This window comes from Python bivittatus, unplaced genomic scaffold (genome assembly GCF_059951505.1).
Source record: "Python bivittatus isolate LINGU-HERP-01145 unplaced genomic scaffold, Pbiv_v1 ctg000700_np1212, whole genome shotgun sequence".
Classification (NCBI taxonomy): Eukaryota; Metazoa; Chordata; class Lepidosauria; order Squamata; family Pythonidae; genus Python; species Python bivittatus.
In genome coordinates this window covers 49,720,623-49,742,436 of record NW_028277098.1, presented here as the reverse complement: position 1 = coordinate 49,742,436, position 21,814 = coordinate 49,720,623, and the positions used below count along the sequence as shown (strand labels likewise).

General features: G+C 37.6%; 1 protein-coding gene across 1 annotated transcript in view; it reads right to left on the bottom strand.

Annotated features, from left to right (window-relative positions):
- The window catches only part of EIF2B3 (eukaryotic translation initiation factor 2B subunit gamma), a 109,045-nt gene that overhangs the window by 31,462 nt on the left and 55,769 nt on the right, over positions 1-21,814 (bottom strand). The window contains exons 7-10 of the mRNA XM_007420223.3: positions 9,602-9,729; positions 8,452-8,642; positions 3,546-3,623; positions 253-401 (exon numbers count right to left, since the gene is read on the bottom strand). Coding sequence (XP_007420285.1) covers positions 253-401; positions 3,546-3,623; positions 8,452-8,642; positions 9,602-9,729 — 546 coding nt within the window. The remainder of the gene's footprint in view (positions 1-252; positions 402-3,545; positions 3,624-8,451; positions 8,643-9,601; positions 9,730-21,814) is intronic.

Genomic DNA, 21,814 nt, shown 5'->3' with positions numbered 1-21,814 from the left:
AAAATGATAAAGAAAGAATTGCACAGTCATGATTCAGTACATCATAATATTACAATGTTGCTTTATAATTTGGCCCCCTTTGCACCCCTGTGGATGCATCTATCCTCATTCATAATTCTGTTTTCTCTCCTGGAAATAAAGAAGTGGCATTCAGTCAAACTAAGGTATGCTTTGGATATTCTCACAATTAGTTGACCTTAATGCTCCAGTTCTCTATATAAAACCACAAAAGATTTTTAGAAGATGACCTACCCTTCTTCAATTCTGACAGAGTTCATGATGATGCAGTTAGTAATTTTAACTTTGTCTTTGATCAAACATGAAGTACCAATGACAGAACGCTTCACTGATGTCTTTTCCCCTATTTGAGAAGATGTACCTATGATGCTGTCAGATCCGACCTACAGAGGAAGAGAAAGAAATTGAACCACCAAATATTAAACAACCTTTCAGTATCCTCTGAGTTGCTGATAGCTGCCAATTAACAGACAGAATAGACCCTAGTAAGCTTTAATGAAGCCTTAAGAATCTTTTTCTTTTTTCACATGAGCAGGGTCTGCTTTTTTTGGCTATATAATGGAGAATACATGACACTCTAAATGGATTAGTAAAAGAGAATTGGACAATTTTTGAGTATATACCACAGCTACTAAATTGACATTCTAGTGATTAAGGTCTTTGGCTGCATCCCTGAAAGCTGTTTGAAAACATTAAAAAGAGATAATACTGACATCTGGCACTTTCTCTGAAGTTAACTGTTTCCAAGTCTACTGGAATAAATATTATACAGTGGGGCAAAAAAGTATTTAGTCAGCCACCAATTGTGCAAGTTCTCCCACTTAAAAAGATGAGAGAGGCCTGTAATTTTCATCATAGGTATACCTCAACTATGAGAGACAAAATGAGAAAAAAAATCCAGAAAATCACATTGTCTGATTTTTAAAGAATTTATTTGCAAATCATGGTGGAAAATAAGTATTTGGTCACCTACAAACAAGCAAGATGTCTGGCTCTCAGACCTGTAACTACTTCTTTAAGAGGCTCCTCTGTCCTCCACTCGTTACCTGTAGTAATGGCACCTGTTTGACCTTGTTATCAGTATAAAAGACACCTGTCCACAACCTCAAACAGTCACACTCCAAACTCCACTATGGCCAAGACCAAAGAGCTGTCAAAGGACACCAGAAACAAAATTGTAGACCTGCATCAGGCTGGGAAGACTGAATCTGCAATAGGCAAGCAGCTTGGTGTGAAGAAATCAACTGTGGGAGCAATAATTAGAAAATGGAAGACATACAAGACCACTGATAATCTCCCTCGATCTGGGGCTCCATGCAAGATCTCACCCCGTGGGGTCAAAATGATCACAGGAATGGTGAGCAAAAATCCCAGAACCACATGGGGGGACCTAGTGAATGACCTGCAGAGAGCTGGGACCAAAGTAACAAAGGCTACCATCAGTAACACACTATGCCGCCAGGGACTCAAATCCTGCAGTGCCAGACGTGTCCCCCTGCTTAAGCCAGTACATGTCCGGGCCCGTCTGAAGTTTGCTAGAGAGCATTTGGATGATCCAGAAGAGGATTGGGAGAATGTCATATGGTCAGATGAAACCAAAGTAGAACGTTTTGGTCTAAACTCAACTTGTCGTGTTTGGAGGAGAGAGAATGCTGAGTTACATTCAAAGAACACCATACCTACTGTGACGCATGGGGGTGGAAACATCATGCTTTGGGGCTGTTTTTCTGCAAAGGGACCAGGACGACTGATCTGTGTAAAGGAAAGAATGAATGGGGCCATGTATCATGAGATTTTGAATGAATACCTCCTTCCATCAGCAAGGGCATTGAAGATGAAACGTGGCTGGGTCTTTCAGCATGACAATGATCCCAAACACACCGCCCGGGCAACGAAGGAGTGGCTTCGTAAGAAGCATTTCAAGGTCCTGGAGTGGCCTAGCCAGTCTCCAGATCTCAACCCCATGGAAAACCTTTGGAGGGAGTTGAAAGTCCGTGTTGCCCAGCGACAGACCCAAAACATCACTGCTCTAGAGGAGATCTGCATGGAGGAATGGGCCAAAATACCAGCAACACTGTGTGAAAACCTTGTGAAGACTTGCAGAAAACGTTTGACCTCTGTCATTGCCAACAAAGGATATATAACAAAGTAGTGAGATGAACTTTTGATATTGACCAAATACTTATTTTCCACCATGATTTGCAAATAAATTCTTTAAAAATCAGACAATGTGATTTTCTGGATTTCTTTCCCCATTTTGTCTCTCATAGTTGAGGTATACCTATGATGAAAATTACAGGCCTCTCTCATCTTTTTAAGTGGGAGAACTTGCACAATTGGTGGCTGACTAAATACTTTTTTGCCCCACTGTACATTATAAATATAAATGGTAGTCCATTGCACTAAATCAGAGAACTTAGACCTAGACGGATGTGAATGCTAGTTTTATTGTTAAGAAAAATCAGTGCACTTCAGCAATACCAACCCAGCAGATCAAGTATAGGTCCTGTTCCCATGACCTGCTTAACAAGTTCTAGGAGGGTGAATTAAGCATGTTCCATACAAACATGTAATCTGCATACACAACCTATTTAATTAATCCAGAGAGGTACAATTTAGCTCCAAACATCCCCAGATGGCTATATGAATTAATTAACTTGGGAATTAGTTAAATGTTGTAATTCTGAAGACTGAGACAAACACACTCACCCACAGACACACACATGAGGGAAAAAGGCAGGAAATGGAGATCTTTGTGACAGCTGTGAGAATTAAAGAAATATTACATGACTGCCCCGTGGGGAGGGGGCAGGAATTTTGTTTGTGCCATGCAACACAGTCACAGTCTGGAAGAAACACTGACCTCACCAAATTGGAAACTGGTCAGTTCACACAATCATACCTGCCTTGTACTCATACACAGACCCATTCTCTTTCTCAGCAAGTCTGAATACAATGCATAAATCTCTTATGGATCTTGAGGTTTTCTGTGCAATTCCCCCTGCTTTATTGACAGAAGAGTATCATCCTCTCACATCTGCAATCTTCCTGTTTTCTCCCTTCCCAACAATTACCATTTTTCTTATGACCCACACACAAAAAAACCACTAAGGAGAAAAATATGGAATAGTTGAACAATATCTTTAATGACTCACAACAACAGGAAGTTTGTAGTTTGCAAGCATCTGTCCCTTCCTAGTTTGCCTAAACCAAGAAACTATACTTACCTGCTCTAAAACTCAGAATCTTAAACTACTTTTTGACATTGGCATAAGATCCTAGTTTGTTCTGAAACTGGAAACCACTGCTTCCTACTTCAGAAAACAAAACAAAACAAAACAGGAAGCTGTGCTTATCTTTAGTGCACTCAGGTGTGCAGAGAAATGGTTAAAATTCAAAGGTATGATTGTCTGAATCAAGCTTCAAACATTTACCAGGAAATAACAACAAGATACCAGGAAAACATAATGCAAAGACTGTCCAATATTTATTTACCTCTACCCCTCCATTCCCCCCTCGCTACTCACCAAGCACTTATCAATAATTAATGCAGTACTGTGAACCAGAGGTTCTTCAGGACAAAGTGAAGGCAGCATTTTGGGAACCTGAAAGATAAATTTTGAAATCATACATTAATGGCCAAAAAATGCACCCCTCTGTATAATATAAAATTACCTCTAGTTTACCCAATTAAAAATTATTATCTTCAAGTGACTAAAAAGTACATGCACAGAGATTAATAGTACTGATGAATACATAGGGTACCTCTTATGTCCTAATCAGGCATGCTGATTTTAATTTTTTAAGCAGGCAGCAGTCAATTAGGCTTCAGGAGACTGTACAGGAAGTAACTCACAAACTATTCCATTTAATTAATCTAGGTTTGAACACTGCTTGGCAATATACACTGAGCAACAAATATTACAAGGGAGATACTGGGTAAATAGATTTGGACAAAAAAACCCATGCAGAAATAAACTGTAATAAATGAAGTCGCTCCACAATTATCTGCAAGTCACTTACAAAGAAACAATTATCATACATTTAGAACACATGTCAAAGGGACTTCATAGGTGGGAAATGACAATTAAATGTTCAGGAACAGCCAGGGAGGTTTTAAATTATTCCCCTCTCCATGTTTGTAACAAACATCGAGTTCTTCATGATCCCAGCAAGACACATCTGTCTTGCCCTGACTTATCTAGTACTAACTTGGGGACTGAGCCTTGATAGCCTCTCCTAAGCAACAAATTGTGCTGTATCCTGAAATATGGGGTTTAACAATAAGATTATGTGCCAACAATCTGTTGACTCTTAACAACCACATTAGACAGATCTTCTCCAGAATGATTTGTCCTCAAGCTGGCCCTTCAGATCTTCCAACAGTGTGCCCACAGCCACTGTAATCAAGTGTATCCACCTTGCTGTTGGCTATTTCTTTCTTTGTGCCTTTCCCAGCATTACAGATTTCACAAGAACTAGGACTTTGCATAATGTGTCCAAAATAATTTGAGCCTGGTTATTTGTGCCTCAAGGGAGAAGTCTGGACTGATTTGTTCTATGATCTATTTGTTTGATTTCTTGGGTATCCATAGCATTCTCATGAGTCTTCTCCAACAACAAACTTCAAAAGCATCAATACTCTTTCTATCCTGCTTTTGATTCCATAGAATGTCACAAGAAAAACCAACACCTGCACGATTCTGATCTCAGCAGGTATAGACATGTCACAGCATTTGAATATCTTTTCCAAAACTTTCAATACTACCCTACCAAGTACTAGTCTGTGGTGTATTTCTTGATTGCTGATTCTTTTACTGTTAATAGTTGGTTTTAAAAAGCAGAAGTCCAACTTTCAATTCCATAGAGTGTAGCTTCCTGTCCTATGTATAGGGAAGAACAATTATATGTTCTGAGATTCTCATTATCCTAATATTCCACACCTTGACATGGTCAACACAACTGAAGGCATTTCTATAATCAATGAAGCATATATTGATTTTGTTTTGGTATTCATTGGCTTTCTCAATTATCCAGCATGGCTCACCAATTATGTCTTTTATCTGTTGCCCCTTCTTGAAACCAGCTTGAACATATGGCATCTCCCTTTCCATGTAGGCCTCTAATCTGCATTGGATGATCTTCAGCATTATTTGCTAGTGTGTGAATTTAAGCGTATTATATGATACTTTGTACACTTTGTTAAATTTCCTCTCTTTGATACTGGTATATAAACTGACCTCTTCCAATCTGTTGGAATCTGTTGTTCTCCAGATTTGCTGGTGTAATTTGGTTAGGGTATTTACTGATTCTTCTTTTGTTGCTTGCCATATTACTATAGATTTACTGATTCTTCTATAGTTGCTTGCCATATCCGTTCCTTTAGCCTTTTCACTTGGTAATGATCTGAATAGTGATCTAACTTCATGTTCCAGTACTAAAGGTTCTTGTAAATAGGAAATATCTTTTAAGAAATCTTGCATGTTGACATCTTCACTATACAAATTTCAGTATACTCCTTCTGAAAGTTTGATCTTTTTTGAATCAGTTACTATCTGTTCATTGATGTCCATTAGCGTACCAAATTGAGATTGGAACCGTCTTCTTAATTCAAAGATCTTTTGGGAGATTTTCCTTGTTTTTCCGTGTCTGTTTCCATCTTCAATGTCTTTACAAATGTCACTGTAATACTACTTTTTGTCTCTTCTAAACAGCTCTCTGAAATTCTTTGTTAAGTTCCTTTTTGTCTTTCTTAGCTAGGCTTGCCCATTTCTACAATTTCTTCTGACATCCAGTTGATTTCTTCCATTTCCTGGTTTCTTAACAACTTCTTTGATTTCATTCCACAATTCCTCTGGTTCCCTATCAATGAGGTTCAGGTCCCCAAAGTGATTCCTGATGTTCTCCTTGAAAATGGTGTGTATATGCTCAAAATAATATTGTGGAAACTGCTTGGCTTTGTTTTTCCACTTTAGTTCGATCTGAAACTTGCACATTAACTCTGTGAATTTGTTTTTATGGTTGTAAAAAGGCTAGAAGGACACCTGTTCTCTATCAATTATAGGACGGTCTGAAGAACTTCATTCTCTTTCCCTATTTGAGCAAGCGTTTTGACATCAGAAATCCCATTTGGAGAATTATTTAAAAATTGTACTGCACATACTAGCTATACGCTTGTTCACCCCTTTTTATTGTTAACTAACTTAAATTGTTCTTTTAAGAGTAATACATGATGTGAATTTATGTAAGATTATTTCTGTTTAGAACATAAAGTATACATGCTTGAAGGCTTCTCTCTCTCTTCCTCTCTCTCCCTATTTTTGCACATGATAAAAAATATTTAAAATATGCTGTTATATGGAAAGCAACTAGTGAGAAAAGCAGTTGCATAACAGAATTTTCAGGGAGTGCCAGGGCCAAGGGGAGGTTTAGTTTAGCTTTAGGGTATTCTTTTTCCCCTGAAGTAATCTACTTCCTGTTCCCAAGAACTACTCCCTCCTGCTGCCACCTGCCCACACAAAGGGAGCAGCAGACTGAAGAGGTCAGCTGAAACAAGTGAAACATTTCCTGAGTACAAGAATAGGGAGTTGAAGTGCTGTTCTGTTTCTGCTGCTAATGCTAATGTATTAGCAGCTGCTTCACAGGGTATGGACAAAAATATATACTGTGCTCACACTGCCATATTTGCACATGCATCTGTTGGATGATATGCCCACATATGATGATGCTACAATCAGTTCCTTCTCCTTTCCGTGTGTAGAAATGATGGGACATTTGAGACTAGGCAGAGTGAACTCAAGCTGTAAGATGTAAAGGAGGCTGCAGAAAATCACGCCATATATAAACTTCACTGAATGAATTTTCTGAATGAGTCCCTCACTTTGACATGCTTTCAATGGAACCCTGTTGCTTAAGCTAGCTCACAAACAACTAGAATAGATAAATAAATTTTCACATGTTAAAAAAGCAAAGAGAATGTGAGAAGTAAAATAAACTACCCACAAATCAAAATACTACGAATATTTGGAACCCGAAACAAATTAAGCAAAACAAAGAAGAGCAAGAATTTTAGAATTCTCTTTGAAATTTGAAAACTCTCTGAAGGATTTCTGACTGACTTCTGCAGTAATGCTTTAGCTTAGCATAGTTGCCTCTTAATTTTGCCATTCCAGAAAAGTTACTACTGTATTCAAGAAAATGTGTCTCTGACCATTGAGTGTTTTGTACAAATGTATACATTAGTTGGAATTATCACATGGAGGGGGTAAACTATTTGCAGTACTGACTCCAAATGAATAACATATTTAATTTTTTAAAAAAATGCAGCGAAACAGACAACCCTAGAGTTTGTTCCACAGTTCATTCTTGTACCTTCTCAGACTGTCAAAATGCACCAATCTCCTTTCCTTCTTTTAAACCCTTGAAGCTAAAATATAACCCTGCTAGCAACTGTGCATTTTTCTTCTTTTTATTTTTCTCACCCTGTCTACAAAATGAGGTCTTTTATCTACCATTCCTTATTGCACACTCCAAAATAGCCCCTCTCTCCTATGGAAAAATGTTTTTGACCCATTCTTGATGTGTGCTAAAGTCAGTTCATACATACAAGTCATCAAAGTGTGATCACTCTTAGAAAGTTGCCTAACCCTGATAACAGGCTTGATAAGGGATAAATCCAGACAAGACATATAGTTGGTAAATAAACAAGTTCTCCTGAGGACTCTGATTCAGTCTATTTTGGATGGGGTTGCATTCCTTCTGAAAGAGCAAGTTTGCAGTACAGAAATACTCAACTGTTACTGGATTCATAGATGACAGCTATAGTGAAGAGTGTGTTCTTGCAATTATAATTAGTGCACCAACTACGACTGTCCCTGCGTAATCAGAACTGATAATTATCCATGCCTGGGTTATCCTTGAAAAGTGTCCAGAAGGTGCAACATATAGCAGCTAGGTAGCTCACTGGTGCAGGGTTCAGGGATCACTTGACCTTTAAATGAGTCAAGGCTTGGACTTTTTTAGATGATGCTTCTCCATTATGAGCCTGTCTGGCCATTAAGTACTGCAGGAGAGGCCCTTGTGAAGATGTCTCCAGTGTCAGAGGTTTATCTATTTGGCATGCAGGAGAGGGTCTTCCCCCATATTTTTCCCAAGCTTTGGAATATACTGTTATTTTTTTGTTCCTGTATTTTTTAAATAATTTATTAGTCATCATGAATGCTTGTCTGAGCAGAAAGATGGGATACAAATACTGTAAATATATGAACAAATATATTTTGGTCATTCAATCTCTTTCCCCTTCATGATGTAACCAAGACACAGATATTTCAACCCAATCTCCCCATTCTATCCCTCCATCAAATCCCTTAATTGTCCTAGTTGACAAATAAACATGCACAAGTATCAGTCCTGGATTAAATACTTCTGCCTTACCTGCCTGTTTGCTTCAATATATAGTCCAAGAGTGTTCACTCGGTAACACAGTCCATCTCTCATGATGTGAACATAGCAACGAATTTTCCCTCCATGGAATGCCTCTTTTACATCTCCTCTGCAATTGTTCCAACAAATTTTGTCTGTACCCAGTTCAAACAAGCTATCACCCTTCATAAAGCTATAAATGTCTGTGGAATATAAATATATAAAACAAAGTGGAATCAAAGTGAACATTATATATGGCACATTCACATTTCCTTGTATTGCACAGAATGGATTGGTCCAAAAAGGTGGATAAGGAGTGGCTGAAACTGCCCACTTTACAAATGACATTAAGTCACATTGCTCAACATTCCAATCTTTGCCACTGTCCAGAAAAATGGTTCCTCTGAGATTGCACTGATTGTCTCAAAGGTAAAATATCATGACAAGAAGAAAACCAGCGTGGACCCATCAATTGGCTAGAGTAGACCCATCAATTGGCTAGAGAAAGCTGTTTCTGCAAGTAATCTCCTGCTAAATATTCAAAAGATCCCTGTTCTGAGACCAAGGAAACAAAGGATAGAAATACCAACCAAAAGAATATGCTTCCCTTTTTTCTCCCAGGAAGAAGGCTAATGTCTGCTTAAGTATAAGAGAATAACATACTTTTGTAATATATGAACAAGCCACCATAAGCTCCAGTCTCTTATATGGCTGCCAAATGATAGGGGTTTCTTTCTTTTAACAGATCAAAACTCCCTATTTCAGCCAAATTCAGGAACCCAATGTTTGTTTAAACTGATCTGTTAAACAAGCTGACTGGCTTATTATAACAAATGATAACTTCCCGAGTTTGGATATAATACAGAACGTACTTCTGGCATTATCAAACTGATCTCCCTCATTATCTTTCCCTTCACTTTTTCCCATGTTGTTTCTTATCTTTTTAAACCTTGGGGGCAGCAATGTTCATTTCTGTATGGCTCCTGCTACCAACGTTTTACTGATTTTTAACTGAGACAAGCTGTTTTATTTGTCAAAAAGCAGGCAAAAATAGTTTATACATTGCAAGATGGTTGTATTCCCTATATTGGAATAATATTCCCCAAGTGACGTTCATTTTCTTCTGCTTCTGCTTTGTATTTGTTTTTCTTTTTGTACTAACCTGATTTCTGGTCCTTTTTCTTTTGCTTCTGCTCTTTGTGGTTTTGGTCCTGTTGCAACTGTGTAGGAGAAGAAAACTGCTTTCTAACCAAGTATGGGATCAGCTCACTTCTGATTGAAGTAAATGTCCTAGGGAAATTACAACAACAGCAATAAAATATACAGATATTAATTTCAAGTTCCTGAGAAAAATTGGTTTCTTCCTTGTATCTGATGTTCAAGTAGCTGTTTGTGCAGTCATGTAAATGGATTTGGAACAAGAGCAGAACATTTCAAGAATATTCTAAAACATTAGACTGTAAGCTTGTAACTAAAATATAATATTGGTCCTCTTTGCACCCTCTAGGACCAACTCTGGAATCCTGTTTCCAAGCTGTAATTTGTGTTTGCATCTCAGATTATTTATTTCTGGCTGAGCTGCAATGCATCCAGCATGGTAAAAAGAAGTGTTCTGCCTTTTTATAGCCCTGAAGCTGTGCAGAACTTGTGAGTGGTCCATTTTCCCTTTGGTGGGAATTCTTGCCTCCCCCTGCTTCCCAGCTTCAGCTGCTTCATTCTGCTCACAGTCCATTTAAGGGGAATTATAGTTTGACAGGTTATAAGTTCCCTCTTTACAACCAATCAGATGCACTCCAATTAACTGATTTCACTACAAAATGGAGCTGTCATTGACCTTGGCTATTTTAAATATTTACAGATCCTTTTAAACGTTCTTGCATGCCCAGTAATGCAGGCAAAGGGAGCTGGGTAAAACTGGCCAACTGAAATGCAACATACCAGGCTGTTTAGGAGTTATTGGCTTTTTTAGAGCAGCTGCCATATTGTGGGGAGGGGGTTTGCTATCAATTCCCTTCCTTTCTGTTTGGAGTGGATGAGGGGATTTTTTGTTGCTCTGGGACTTTCATTCTTTTCCTGCCTGACCTTACGAGCTTTCTTCAGGGTCCTCTCCCTAGTGCCCATCTACAGGCATTATTTAGAACAGATCTCCCTCTCCTCTCTACCAGCTAACCCCACAGCAACATTCATTCATTCATTCATTCATTCATTCATTCATTCATTCATTCACTCACTCACTCACTCACTCACTCACTCACTCACTCACAAGACTTTTATGGTCCTTCAATCTTAACTAACTCTAAGTAGTGTACAAGTCAATACATACACATACTAATAATAAAGAGTAACCAGGGAGCCAGTTTGGCATAATACTTAAGGTGTTGAAGTAGAACCTGGAAGACCAAGACTCTTAGTCTTCCCTTAGGCATGGAAGCCAGCTGGGTGACTTTGGGCCAGTCACTCTCACAGGATTGTCGTTGCGGGGAAAACAGGAGGGAGATGATGGATGCTGCCATGAGTTGTAAAAAATAATGGCTGGATATAAATCTTATCAATAAATAAACATTTAAAATAACTCATTACACTAACCTCATCCTGCTATATAGCATTCATGGTTCTGCATCTTACACAGGACAGTTCTCATCTCCAAAAGCCTTATGAAATAACCAGGTCATTTCTAGAAGATTCTGAGGGAAGGGCCTGCTCACATTGCTGGGAGCAGCTATTCCACTGGAGGGGAGCCCGCAAATGCTCACTTATGTATCCTCTCCTGTTAAATATCCTGGTGACCTTCAGCAGGAACACTGGGTGGGCTGATTCTATCTGTCTGCCTGATTCATGGAGCAGATCCCTGAAAAATACTCCAGGCATCTGATAAAATGGACTATGAGGCACAAAAAGTAATGGCATTATAAATTAGTTAAGGTGCTACAAAACACTTCTTGCTGCAAAAGATAATCACTGGAACCTGTTTAATCTGTAAAGTACTTGAAACACACACTACAAATTATCTCCTTGCTGGAAAAAAATAAAGCCTCCTTTGAGTCAAGTTCAATACCTGGTGACTTCATGAACACTTCCATATAGTTTTTTGGCAACAATAGAAAAATAGTTTGCCACTACCTTTTTCCAGAATGTTTTTTCTCCAATCCAGCCTAGAGCTCTTTTATTCATATGTCTCCAGTGGGGAAGGGGAGCAAGTGATGAAATACATGTCACCATATAAACTCCGTCATTTACATACTTGTGTCTGATGTCAGGATGCAAGTGCGAAAGGGGGAGGTTTGTGTTCTGATGTAACCATGCAGATACCACTTTTTTGTCACGCAACTAGCTGCATATACAGTACATATGCTGATATTCCCTTGGTCTCTCATTCAAATATTAACCAAACCCTGAAAAAAATTGGCCAGCTGTTGCCATCTGAAGATAAAAACTGGAATATATTATGGACAGATACATTGTTCATAAGGTCCAAAGAATTCTTTATAATGCAACAGATGCCAATGGGATACAATAAAATCATCCTATTCTAATTTGACTTTGCCAGGGGCCACATCTTATTTTTTCAAACATGAATACTGATTTCAGTAGTGGAAAAAATAGGCATATTTTGAAACTGTACTAATGTGTGAAGTACAGTAAGAGTGTATATAACATCTCTGATCAGGAGGTTATAATTTAATAATTTGTTTTTATTTTATATTTCAAATTTAGTCACTGCCCATCTCACTCAATGAGCGACTCTGGGTGGTTTACAATAAATAAGAGTAAAAACCAATTAAAATACAATAAAAACAGTAATCAAAAATAAATAATATAATCCAAGGGATAGAAAGTATAAATAAATTATTGACCTCTGGAAGCATCTTCAGGGTGCTAACCACCCAGGGTTGGTTAGCCCTCCTCGAGTGTGGGGCTCAAGGAGGGATGATGATGATGATGTTGATGATGATGATGATGATGATAATGATGATGATAATAATAATAATAATAATAATAATAATAATAATAATTTAAACTTGTATGCTGCCCGGCTGGTATCGACTTTGTGATGTGTATATATGACCTGTCACCTATAGGGCACACATTTCTTTCTATTCAGAGGTTACATTTCAAAAAGGTATGTGCAAAATGGCCTTAAGACGTAGACAGGTTGGAAAAATGTGAAAGCTAGAGTGGATTTTCCCCATTTTTGACATGCAAATGTATTTCATTCATCATTTTTCTGACATTGATTTTATTGGTTTTAAAATTTCATGATTATGCCCGTAAAAATTTAGACCCTGCATGTGAAACCATCTGATTTTCCTAAATATATTCTTTCCCCATATTTTTACTTTCTTTTGTGCATTATACATTACAATCTATTCTTAATCTCGGAAATTATTCCAATACTTAAATTAAGTATAATCAAGAGTCAATAAAAATCCTTCATTCTTGAATCAAAAAACCTCTTCATTTATATTCTAAGAGTATCACAATCCCTCCCACACAATTTTGCTTCCTGCCGTGCATGTGGGTGTGCAATTTAGTAGTTTCAAAATGTTGCATGCAGTTCCGCCATTCAACAATAATTTCCATTTGGGTTTAATGCTGTGTCTAAAACGGACAGTCCTGCTTCTCTCAAAGGCATCTCTCAAAGGTATCTCTCAAGCTCATTTTAAGACATCCGTCACATATAAAATTGCTGCATTTGGCAGAAGCAATGTGTAATATAGCTTAGCAGTGAAAGAAAAAGGTGGAAATGGGCAGATGGCAAACTTGTTGGCTATGAAAGCTGCATTCACTTTTTTTAACAAATATTGCACCAGGGCGGGGTGGTGGTGGTGGTGGTGGCTGATAATTTTCAGTATCGTCTGTTAAATGGCACTATCCAGCAATCACAGCCACTTTTTAGAAAAAAATAATCACATTGGAAATCCAGTCATGTCATGCTAATAAAGCAGAGCTCAGAAGTACTCTAAGAATTATTGTTTTGAAAAAAAGGTGATATCTTAAAAGACTAACCTATAGTATTTATGTAATACTTCTAAGTTGCATAAACTTTGGTTCACTGTTCATTTTATCAGGCATATAGAATGCAGTCCTGAGAAAGAAAGAAGTGTGTGTGTGTGTGTGTGTACACATACACAGAGCTATTGTTGGGAAGAAGTGAAAGAAGCAGAGATGGGAAAATGACATTAAAAGGAAAGGGCTGATACAATGAAAATTATCTACAGTGACTGCATTTACACTGTATCAAAATACCAATTAGACATGACTCTGGCAGAATAGCCCTTTATCTAGACTGTGTTTGGTGCACTTGGTGAAATGGAATGAACTCCACAGAATCTTATGCAGTAATAAAAACAAGGTGTTATATGACTCTTTGATTTTCTGCAAAAGTCTGCCTACTTCTTTGGACACTGTTTTTGAAAGGTCTGGCTTTACTGCCAGAAGGGCAGTAGAGGATAAAACCTTTGGAATGTTCTTTAAAGCTTTTACCAGCATCAAGGATGGTACAAGAATGTTGCAGCGGAACCTGCTTTCCAGTGTGGCAAATGAATATGAAGCTGGAGACAGATGGATTAGCTTTGGTTATTCAGAAACAAAAATGAAAAGAAAGACTGCCAGCACCTAGATCCCTGGGCAAGAAAGATATGCCAAATGTTTGTTTAATAAGAACAGGTAAAATACAGCATTTCTCCTATTCTCCTTGATATCACAACAGCTGATCCGCTTGATCTGTTAACATTTGATCAACATATTGAGAACCTGATGAGGTTCCATGAGAGATTAAGAGCAAAAGAAAAAAAAAGTTCACTTGAATAGAGTCATTTCTATCACCAGAGTGTTGCCTCTTAATCAGGGATATCAGGATTTTTTCCTTTAACTAACAGGTTCCGTGGTCTTGTGCTAGACTGCTAACATTAGTAGTAACAACAGCTATAGCCTGCAAAAAAAATACACAGAACTGACGATCTGATGGCCATAATATAGTTTGTTTGTTTATTTATTTATTATTAAATTTGTATGCCGCCCATCTCCCCCAATGGGTGACTCTGGGCGGCTCACAATTAAAATAAAAAACCCATAAACAATTAAAATACCCCATAAATAATTAAAATTAATTAATCCATTAAAAATCAACTGTAAAAACAAACCCTATACATAAATACTAAAAACATTCAAGATGAAATATTATATAGCTTCCCCAAAACATAAACATCTTAATGCATTAAAAAAGATGGGATAACAGATCCAAGGGATTGCACTGGGCATCCATAGGAAGATTGAAATCCATTCAGAAGGATTTTATAGGGAATGAGAAACATTCAAAAACAATGAGTTGGTAAATTGTACTTTAGGTCCTTCCTTCCTTCCTTCCTTCCTTCCTTCCTTCCTTCCTTCCTTCCTTCCTTCCTTCCTTCCTTCCTTCCTTCCTTCCTTCCTTCTCCCTCTCTCTCTCTCTCTCTCTCTCTCACACACACACACACACACACACACAGAGCTTTAAAGTAAGAAATATTTTAAAGCTATGGATAATATCTACCAGGCCGGGGATTTTTACTTTTTAGCAGATTGTTGAGAAATGTATGAATTTAAGAAGGAATGTTCATTGTATGTTTTCTGATTTAGGGAAACTGAATGATAATCTGAAATTATGGTCTGTTTTAAGGAATAAATGTTTGCCAAAAGAAGAGAAACTGGCTGTGTATAAGACTGTGCTTTTGTACACTTTACTATTCAGAAGTAAAATGAAGCCAAATTCAGTGGGAATAGATTACTTTAAAAAGTATGTGGTGAAACAAGGAGAGAGAAGGTCAAGAATGTGTAAGTACCAAATAAATATGGATTGAAAACAACTTGAGTGATCAGAATGGAAAAAAAAACATGTTGCTGTGGTTTTCTCATATAAATAAATGAATTAGTATTAATTTGCAAAAGAAATATGTGAAGGAAGAGTGAATGAGTAACTTTAAATTTAGTTTTCTCTTATATCCCGCCTTTAATTTCTTTTGCTTACTACTGGATATCATCATCATCATCATCATCATCATGATGTCTAAACATCTGGCTGAATGTGTGACCAACGATCATCATCATCATCTGAAGCTGTATGGAAAAACACTATCTGAAATAGAATTGCTGCTCAACACTGTCTGAATATACAGCCAAGATATTGCAATGGAGTTTGGACTGGACAAATGTGCCACCCTTAAAATAGTGAAAACTGAAGGAATCAAGATACCCTATGGAAATGACATCAAGAGTCTGGATGAGGAAGATCACTACAAATACCTGGGCATCCTTCAAGCTGACAACATCAAGCACATTGAAGTCAAGAAGAAGGTTAGTAATCAATACATCATGAGAGTGAAGAAGATCTGAAAGTCCAAACTCAGTGGAGGAAATACCATCAAGGCAATTAACACCTGGGCAATTCTAGTCATTAGATACAGAGCTGGAATAGTGGAATGGACTCAAGCTGAACTTGAACTTCCTTGAATAGGAAGACCAGAAAAATAATGACAATGAATCATGCCCTTCATTCACACAGCAATGTTGACAGGCTCTACTTACCAAGGAGCATAGGTAGGTGTGGAATGTTCCAAGTATACCAGACAGTTGACGAAGAAAAAAAGGCATTGGAAGAATATCTGAAGGACAATAAAGAAGTTGCACTGAAGCTAGTACACCATGAACACTTACTGAATACTGAAGAGACCAAACTGGCCTACAAGAAAGACCAAATGAAGGACAGAAAAGAGACATGGCAAGGCACAGTATTACACGGCCAGTATACACACACACACACACACACAAACTATCAGGCAAAGAAGATAACAACAGACCTGGCAATAGCTAAGAGCAGGAAAGTTGAAGAAAGAGACAGAGGGGCTAATTCTGGCTGCACAAGATCAAGCCTTAAGAACAAATGCATACAAAGCCAGAATTGAGAAGACAGCAACAGACAGCAAATGCTGCCTCTACAAAAAAGCTGAAGAAACATTGGACCACCTAGTTAGCTGCTGCAAGAAGATCACACAGACTGACTACAAACAACAGCATGACAAAGTAGCAACAGTGGTGCATTGGAATATCTGCGAGAAATACCATTTGCCTGCAAGCAAGAACTGGTGGGACCACAAAACAGACAAAGTAATAGAAAATTAAGAAGCTAAAGTGCTCTGGGACTTTAGAATTCAAACAGATAAGCACCTGCCACATAACACCCCAGACTTAACAACTGTTGATAAGAAAAAAAAAAGTCTGGATAGTGGACATTGCAATACCTGGAGACAGCAGAATAGTAGAGAAAGAACTGGAGAAAATCACAAGATACAAAGACCTGCAAATAGAAATAGAATGACTGTGGCAAAAGAAAGCAAAGTCAGTACCAATAGTAATTAGATCTGGAGCACCACTTGAACACCATCGGCATTAACAAAATCACCACAGGTCAATTGCAAAAGGCAGCTTTACTTGGAACAGCTTATATCCTGCAACGATACCTTTAACACTATGAAACAACATCTGCCTATCCCAGCTCCTTAGGAAGGACTCAATAGGTGGATAAAAATGCCAAATCCAGTCTAAACATCTGGCTGACTGTGTGACCAACCACATAATAATAATAGTAATTTTGGGAAAATGCTTTTTTTAAAAAAAAAAATCACATTCTGGAAGTTAAGTTACTATTTTTTTTCTTTTGCTTTATGAAGGGTCTATATTTCCTGAATATATTGAGTCACTAATAAACGTTATTAATATCTGTACATTTGAACCAACTCTGCATGAAATCTCATGTTTCCAATGCAAGTACTTCTAATGTAGATTTTTTCTAAGGTAAAGGCACAGCAAATTTATCCATTAACACTGATATTCCTTTCAGATGAAAACATGAATGTTTTCAAGAGATGAATTAATTTCTATTATCCAAATACAAGATATGAAACTTGAACACTCTAAAAATGCTTCTAAATGAAGTATCCTGGAATCATAAGTCATAGTGATAATTCTTTGATGGCCTTCTCTGCTTCTGAACGTGTTATGGAAAGCTGAAAATATGGTGCTGTTTGGCCTAACTCTAAGCAGGGATAATGGAGCAATATCTTGTATTTCTTTCCATTGCTTCTTACTAAAGCTTTTTTTCCCCTTCAACATCACTCTCATGTTACTGGTTGCTATTCATTTTTTTCTGTTTAAAGTTAAACAACATTAATGAATATTAATGTTATAATAACCTGCTTTATCAGTCATGAACCACAGAAAGTTCTATTATTGGCAGAGGTTTCCACAGTGGGGTAAAAAGAAATCAAGATGGCAGCCATGATTTGGTGATCAAAGCCTTTCCCCCTTTTTAACATGTGTTGCAAAGGCCCCTGTGCCTTCCCCACGGATGCTTTTCATTTCCACTACCTCAGCCATCACTTTTACTCTTCAGTAAGCTGATACTAGAGTTCACTTGATACTTTAGCAAGTTCAACTGGTGCAATAGATACACTGATATTTCTTGTATACTGTATCTGGTAGTCTCTGCCTCTAAATTAGATGTTTGGTTAGACTCTCAATACAATCAAGGTATTCATATTAATTTCAATAGAGTTTCTCCAAAAGAATATGAAATTCTAATAGACAAAGAAATAATGTCAGTGATGAAAAATACCTTACATATTCAATTCTGTTGTATTTCAGAAAATCACACACAATAACAAAAATGTGATATTGGTGGTGTCAGGGGGAAATGTTTTTTTTTTTTTTTAAAGTAAAGGAGGAAAGAGGGGTGAAAGAGAAAAGTTAATTATAAACCCCTTAGGTACACAGTTCATGGTTCTCATGTTTTAAGGATAAAGCCAAATTTTTAAAAATGCAATGTAAGCCAGGCACACTCTTGTTGGATCTCAACATTATTTTCTCCTGAAGATTAATAAATTTCCATGTGAATACAAATAATGAAACACAGTTACTTGGAGCCTTTTTCTCAACTCTCTAATGCTCCTAACTAAAGCAACCAGCTACCATTCTTTTCCTCCCTACCCCCACTACTATAAAGAAGAAAAGTCAACTCACTTTGAAGAATAAAGACAAAACAATGCAAGAACAAGGGGATTAGGGAAATGATATTTACATTCCAGCCAACATTAAAATCTCAATGCAGGAGAACTCCCTCTACTATATACCCCTCCCTAGCTTGTCTCTTCAAAGAAATGGGAAAGAGAATTGAAGAGTTAATGCAGCCTCCAGTTAATACCATCTGCCTCAGATTCAACACTCCACAAGTCAAGGTTTGGGTTGATTTCTCGTAATATGGCTTTGGTGACCACATTCTGAATTTGGATATAAAAACCTCTGCTTGACCAATTTACTCCTTTAAAATGTTTGGAATTTCTGAGATACAGAAGTAAGGTTATTGGCACCAATGGAAAGCAGAAAAATTTGACTGGTTGCAGTCCACATCATTTTGCCTCTCCCAGCTCTTGTTCCTCTACTCCTTGAACCATCCTTTTAAATGACAAGCGAAAAGAAAAGCTAAAATAGTCAGGTAGACCAAGATATTTTAAGTAGTTCCATGTGCGTTACTCAATTTATGACCACTGTGATTCTAAGTTAACACAGCATGCCTGCCTTTGTGCCATTCAGCTGTGGAGTTTTACGACATGAGAGGAGCAAGTTTAAACTGCTGCCTGGGTACAAATCTCTTTGCAATTGTTTATTGTACAGAGGAAAAAATACTAAGACAAAGCATTTACCATTGTTCTGCTAAGAGATACAAGCTTCCTGCTACGGTACTCCACTTAAACCACTTACAGCCTAAGGCAAGGCTGTACTTCATTATTTCATCTTCTGAACCCTTTTGCCTTGTTTTAGAATTTTAAATTATAAACATCTTGAACAGAATGGCAGAAATACAGCATGTGAACAGAGTAAATACATAAATAAAATATTGACAGTTGCTTGTTAACAAATCAGAAAATGATTATAAGCAATCACTGGTGAGCTGGATAGTGTAGTAGTAAGAGTCTTGCACAGGGACCAGGTTTAATTTTCCACTTGACTATAGGACCAACTGGTACCTTTGAAACAATAACTTTTTCTCCCAAGAGTTATTGTTGCAGGGATAAAATGAGGTGTGAACCCACGTAATCTACCTAGACCTCCTTAGAGAGAAGATGGGATATAAGTTATTTAAACAAGTGACTCGGTCTGGGTTCACACATTGCACAATGTCATTAAGTGGTTGCTTTGCACAACATATTATGTATTCACTGCTTTTGTGAATTGCTTGAGTTTATAGCTAAGCCCAATGTGTGAGTTATTGCTTTGTCAATAAACTGCGGTTTAAAAATCATGGTTTAGCATATGTGACCCTAGTTTAAGATTACTTATGCCATCCAGCATTCATCTCATAATGTATTTATTTTTCTCACACACCCAATATCAGAAAAATTACTCAGTTTGTTTTTCTATACCTAATACATGAGAAATGTGAGTTGTGAGGAGTCAGGCAATATATACATTTAATAAATTATTATTATCAATAGAGGCGAATATTTGTAGCTCAGGGTTGAACTGTGGAGTCCTTGGGATTCTCTGAGCTTGGTTCTTTTCTTGCAAACGTTTCATTACCTGGCTAGGTAACATCTTCAGTGCTAAAATGGGATGGGGTTTGCTCTCTATTTATGTGCTGTGGTATGTCTTGTCAGTGCTGGTGAGGGTGGGGTTTTTGTTTTGCTCCTCTGGTAGTTCTTTGATTAGCATGTGTTTGCTGCTTGATTGTGTGCCTGGTGGTAACCTTTGCTTATCTGGGTGATGACTGCTGGTGAGGTGATCTTCTGGTCTTTTGTCTCTTTTGAATAGTATGTAGATGCTGTTTATCTCTATGTGTCTGTTAATTGCTGCCTTGTCTGAATACCAAACTTCCAAGAATTCTCTTGCATTTTTGGATTTAGCTTGGTTAACATGCCACAGTATATAAATAGAGAGCAAGCCCCATCCCATTTTAGCACTGAAGATGTTACCTAGCTGGGTAATGAAATGTTTGCAAGAAAAGAACCAAACTCAGAGAACCCCAAGAACTCCACTATTATTATTATTATTATTATTATTATTATTATTATTATTATTATTATTATTATTATTTTACTTTTAGCTGTTCTTCTGTTCAATAGGTTTTAATTGCATGTAGGGTAAGATCATGTGTCATCCAGCTTCATATTCTAAGCTAGGACTTTTATTCTCCAACTCTACCATGATGAAAATGCTAGAGAAGGTCAAACAGGACATTTAAGGGCCTCTCCAGACAACTGCCTTATTGCACACCAAAGATACAGTTGCTGGCTATTGCTGTAGATCAGTGTTTCTCAACCTCAGCAACTTTAAGACGTATGGACTTCAAATCCCTGAATTCTTTAGCAAGCATGCTGGCTGGGGAACTGTGAGAGCTGAAGTCCATATATCTAGCATATCCATTGTGGGGAATCAAAACCCACAGCACTGAAGTAACTGGTCACTGAGAAAGCCCTATTAATTCCCTCATCTAATCTTTCCACTGCCAAGGATTTGTAACATTACTGGTGATCAGAGTTTAAATCTCTTCTTATATAATAAAAGTGTACAAAAGGTGCTTTGGAGCTTGCAGGACCACAAATACAACACTTGTCTGCAATGTCTTAAAACAGCTACAGTTACAACGTGATCCCAAGAAAAGATGCAGCTACTTTAAATTGATGCAGATAGATAGTACATAACATTTAAATCCCAAATCAAGTTTTGAAAATCAAATCCATATGCTACAGAGCCCTACTAGATAGTTTAATTTATTGAACTTAGCCTAATATATTCAAAGCTTAAAGGTAAAGGCTCCTTTGAGCTGAACTTCTGGTGACTGCAAGGACACATTCAATGAATTTCTTGGCAACAATACAGAAGTGCCTTCTTCCAGGATAGTTTTTTCAACTTCCCAGTCTAGCCTGGGATTTTCTGGCAGTTTCCCATCCATATACTAACCCTGTTTAGCTTTTCTGGGATCATCCAAGATTGTCTACATGCTGCCTTAGATCACCCAAAACACCATCACTACGCCTATGCAGAGGCACTATGATATACAAAAACAAAGGAGGCTTAAGGAAAGTAGTCACGGCTTGGGAACATTAACAGTCTCATAACGGCCTCAAAACAGGAGCCACTATAAATCTCAGTGGCTACCCAAGGAAATTGACAGACTTTGTGAATATTTTAGGACTTAATCTCACCTTTTGCAGATAGCAAGCTATCTTCCCGCATGGTAATTTCCCTCCCATTCCCCTGTATGCACGAACACTGGTTGCTTTCCTTCCAGGCTGAACCAACCTGCACCTAACGTGGCTCTCTATAGAAGAGAGCCTATTTCCTC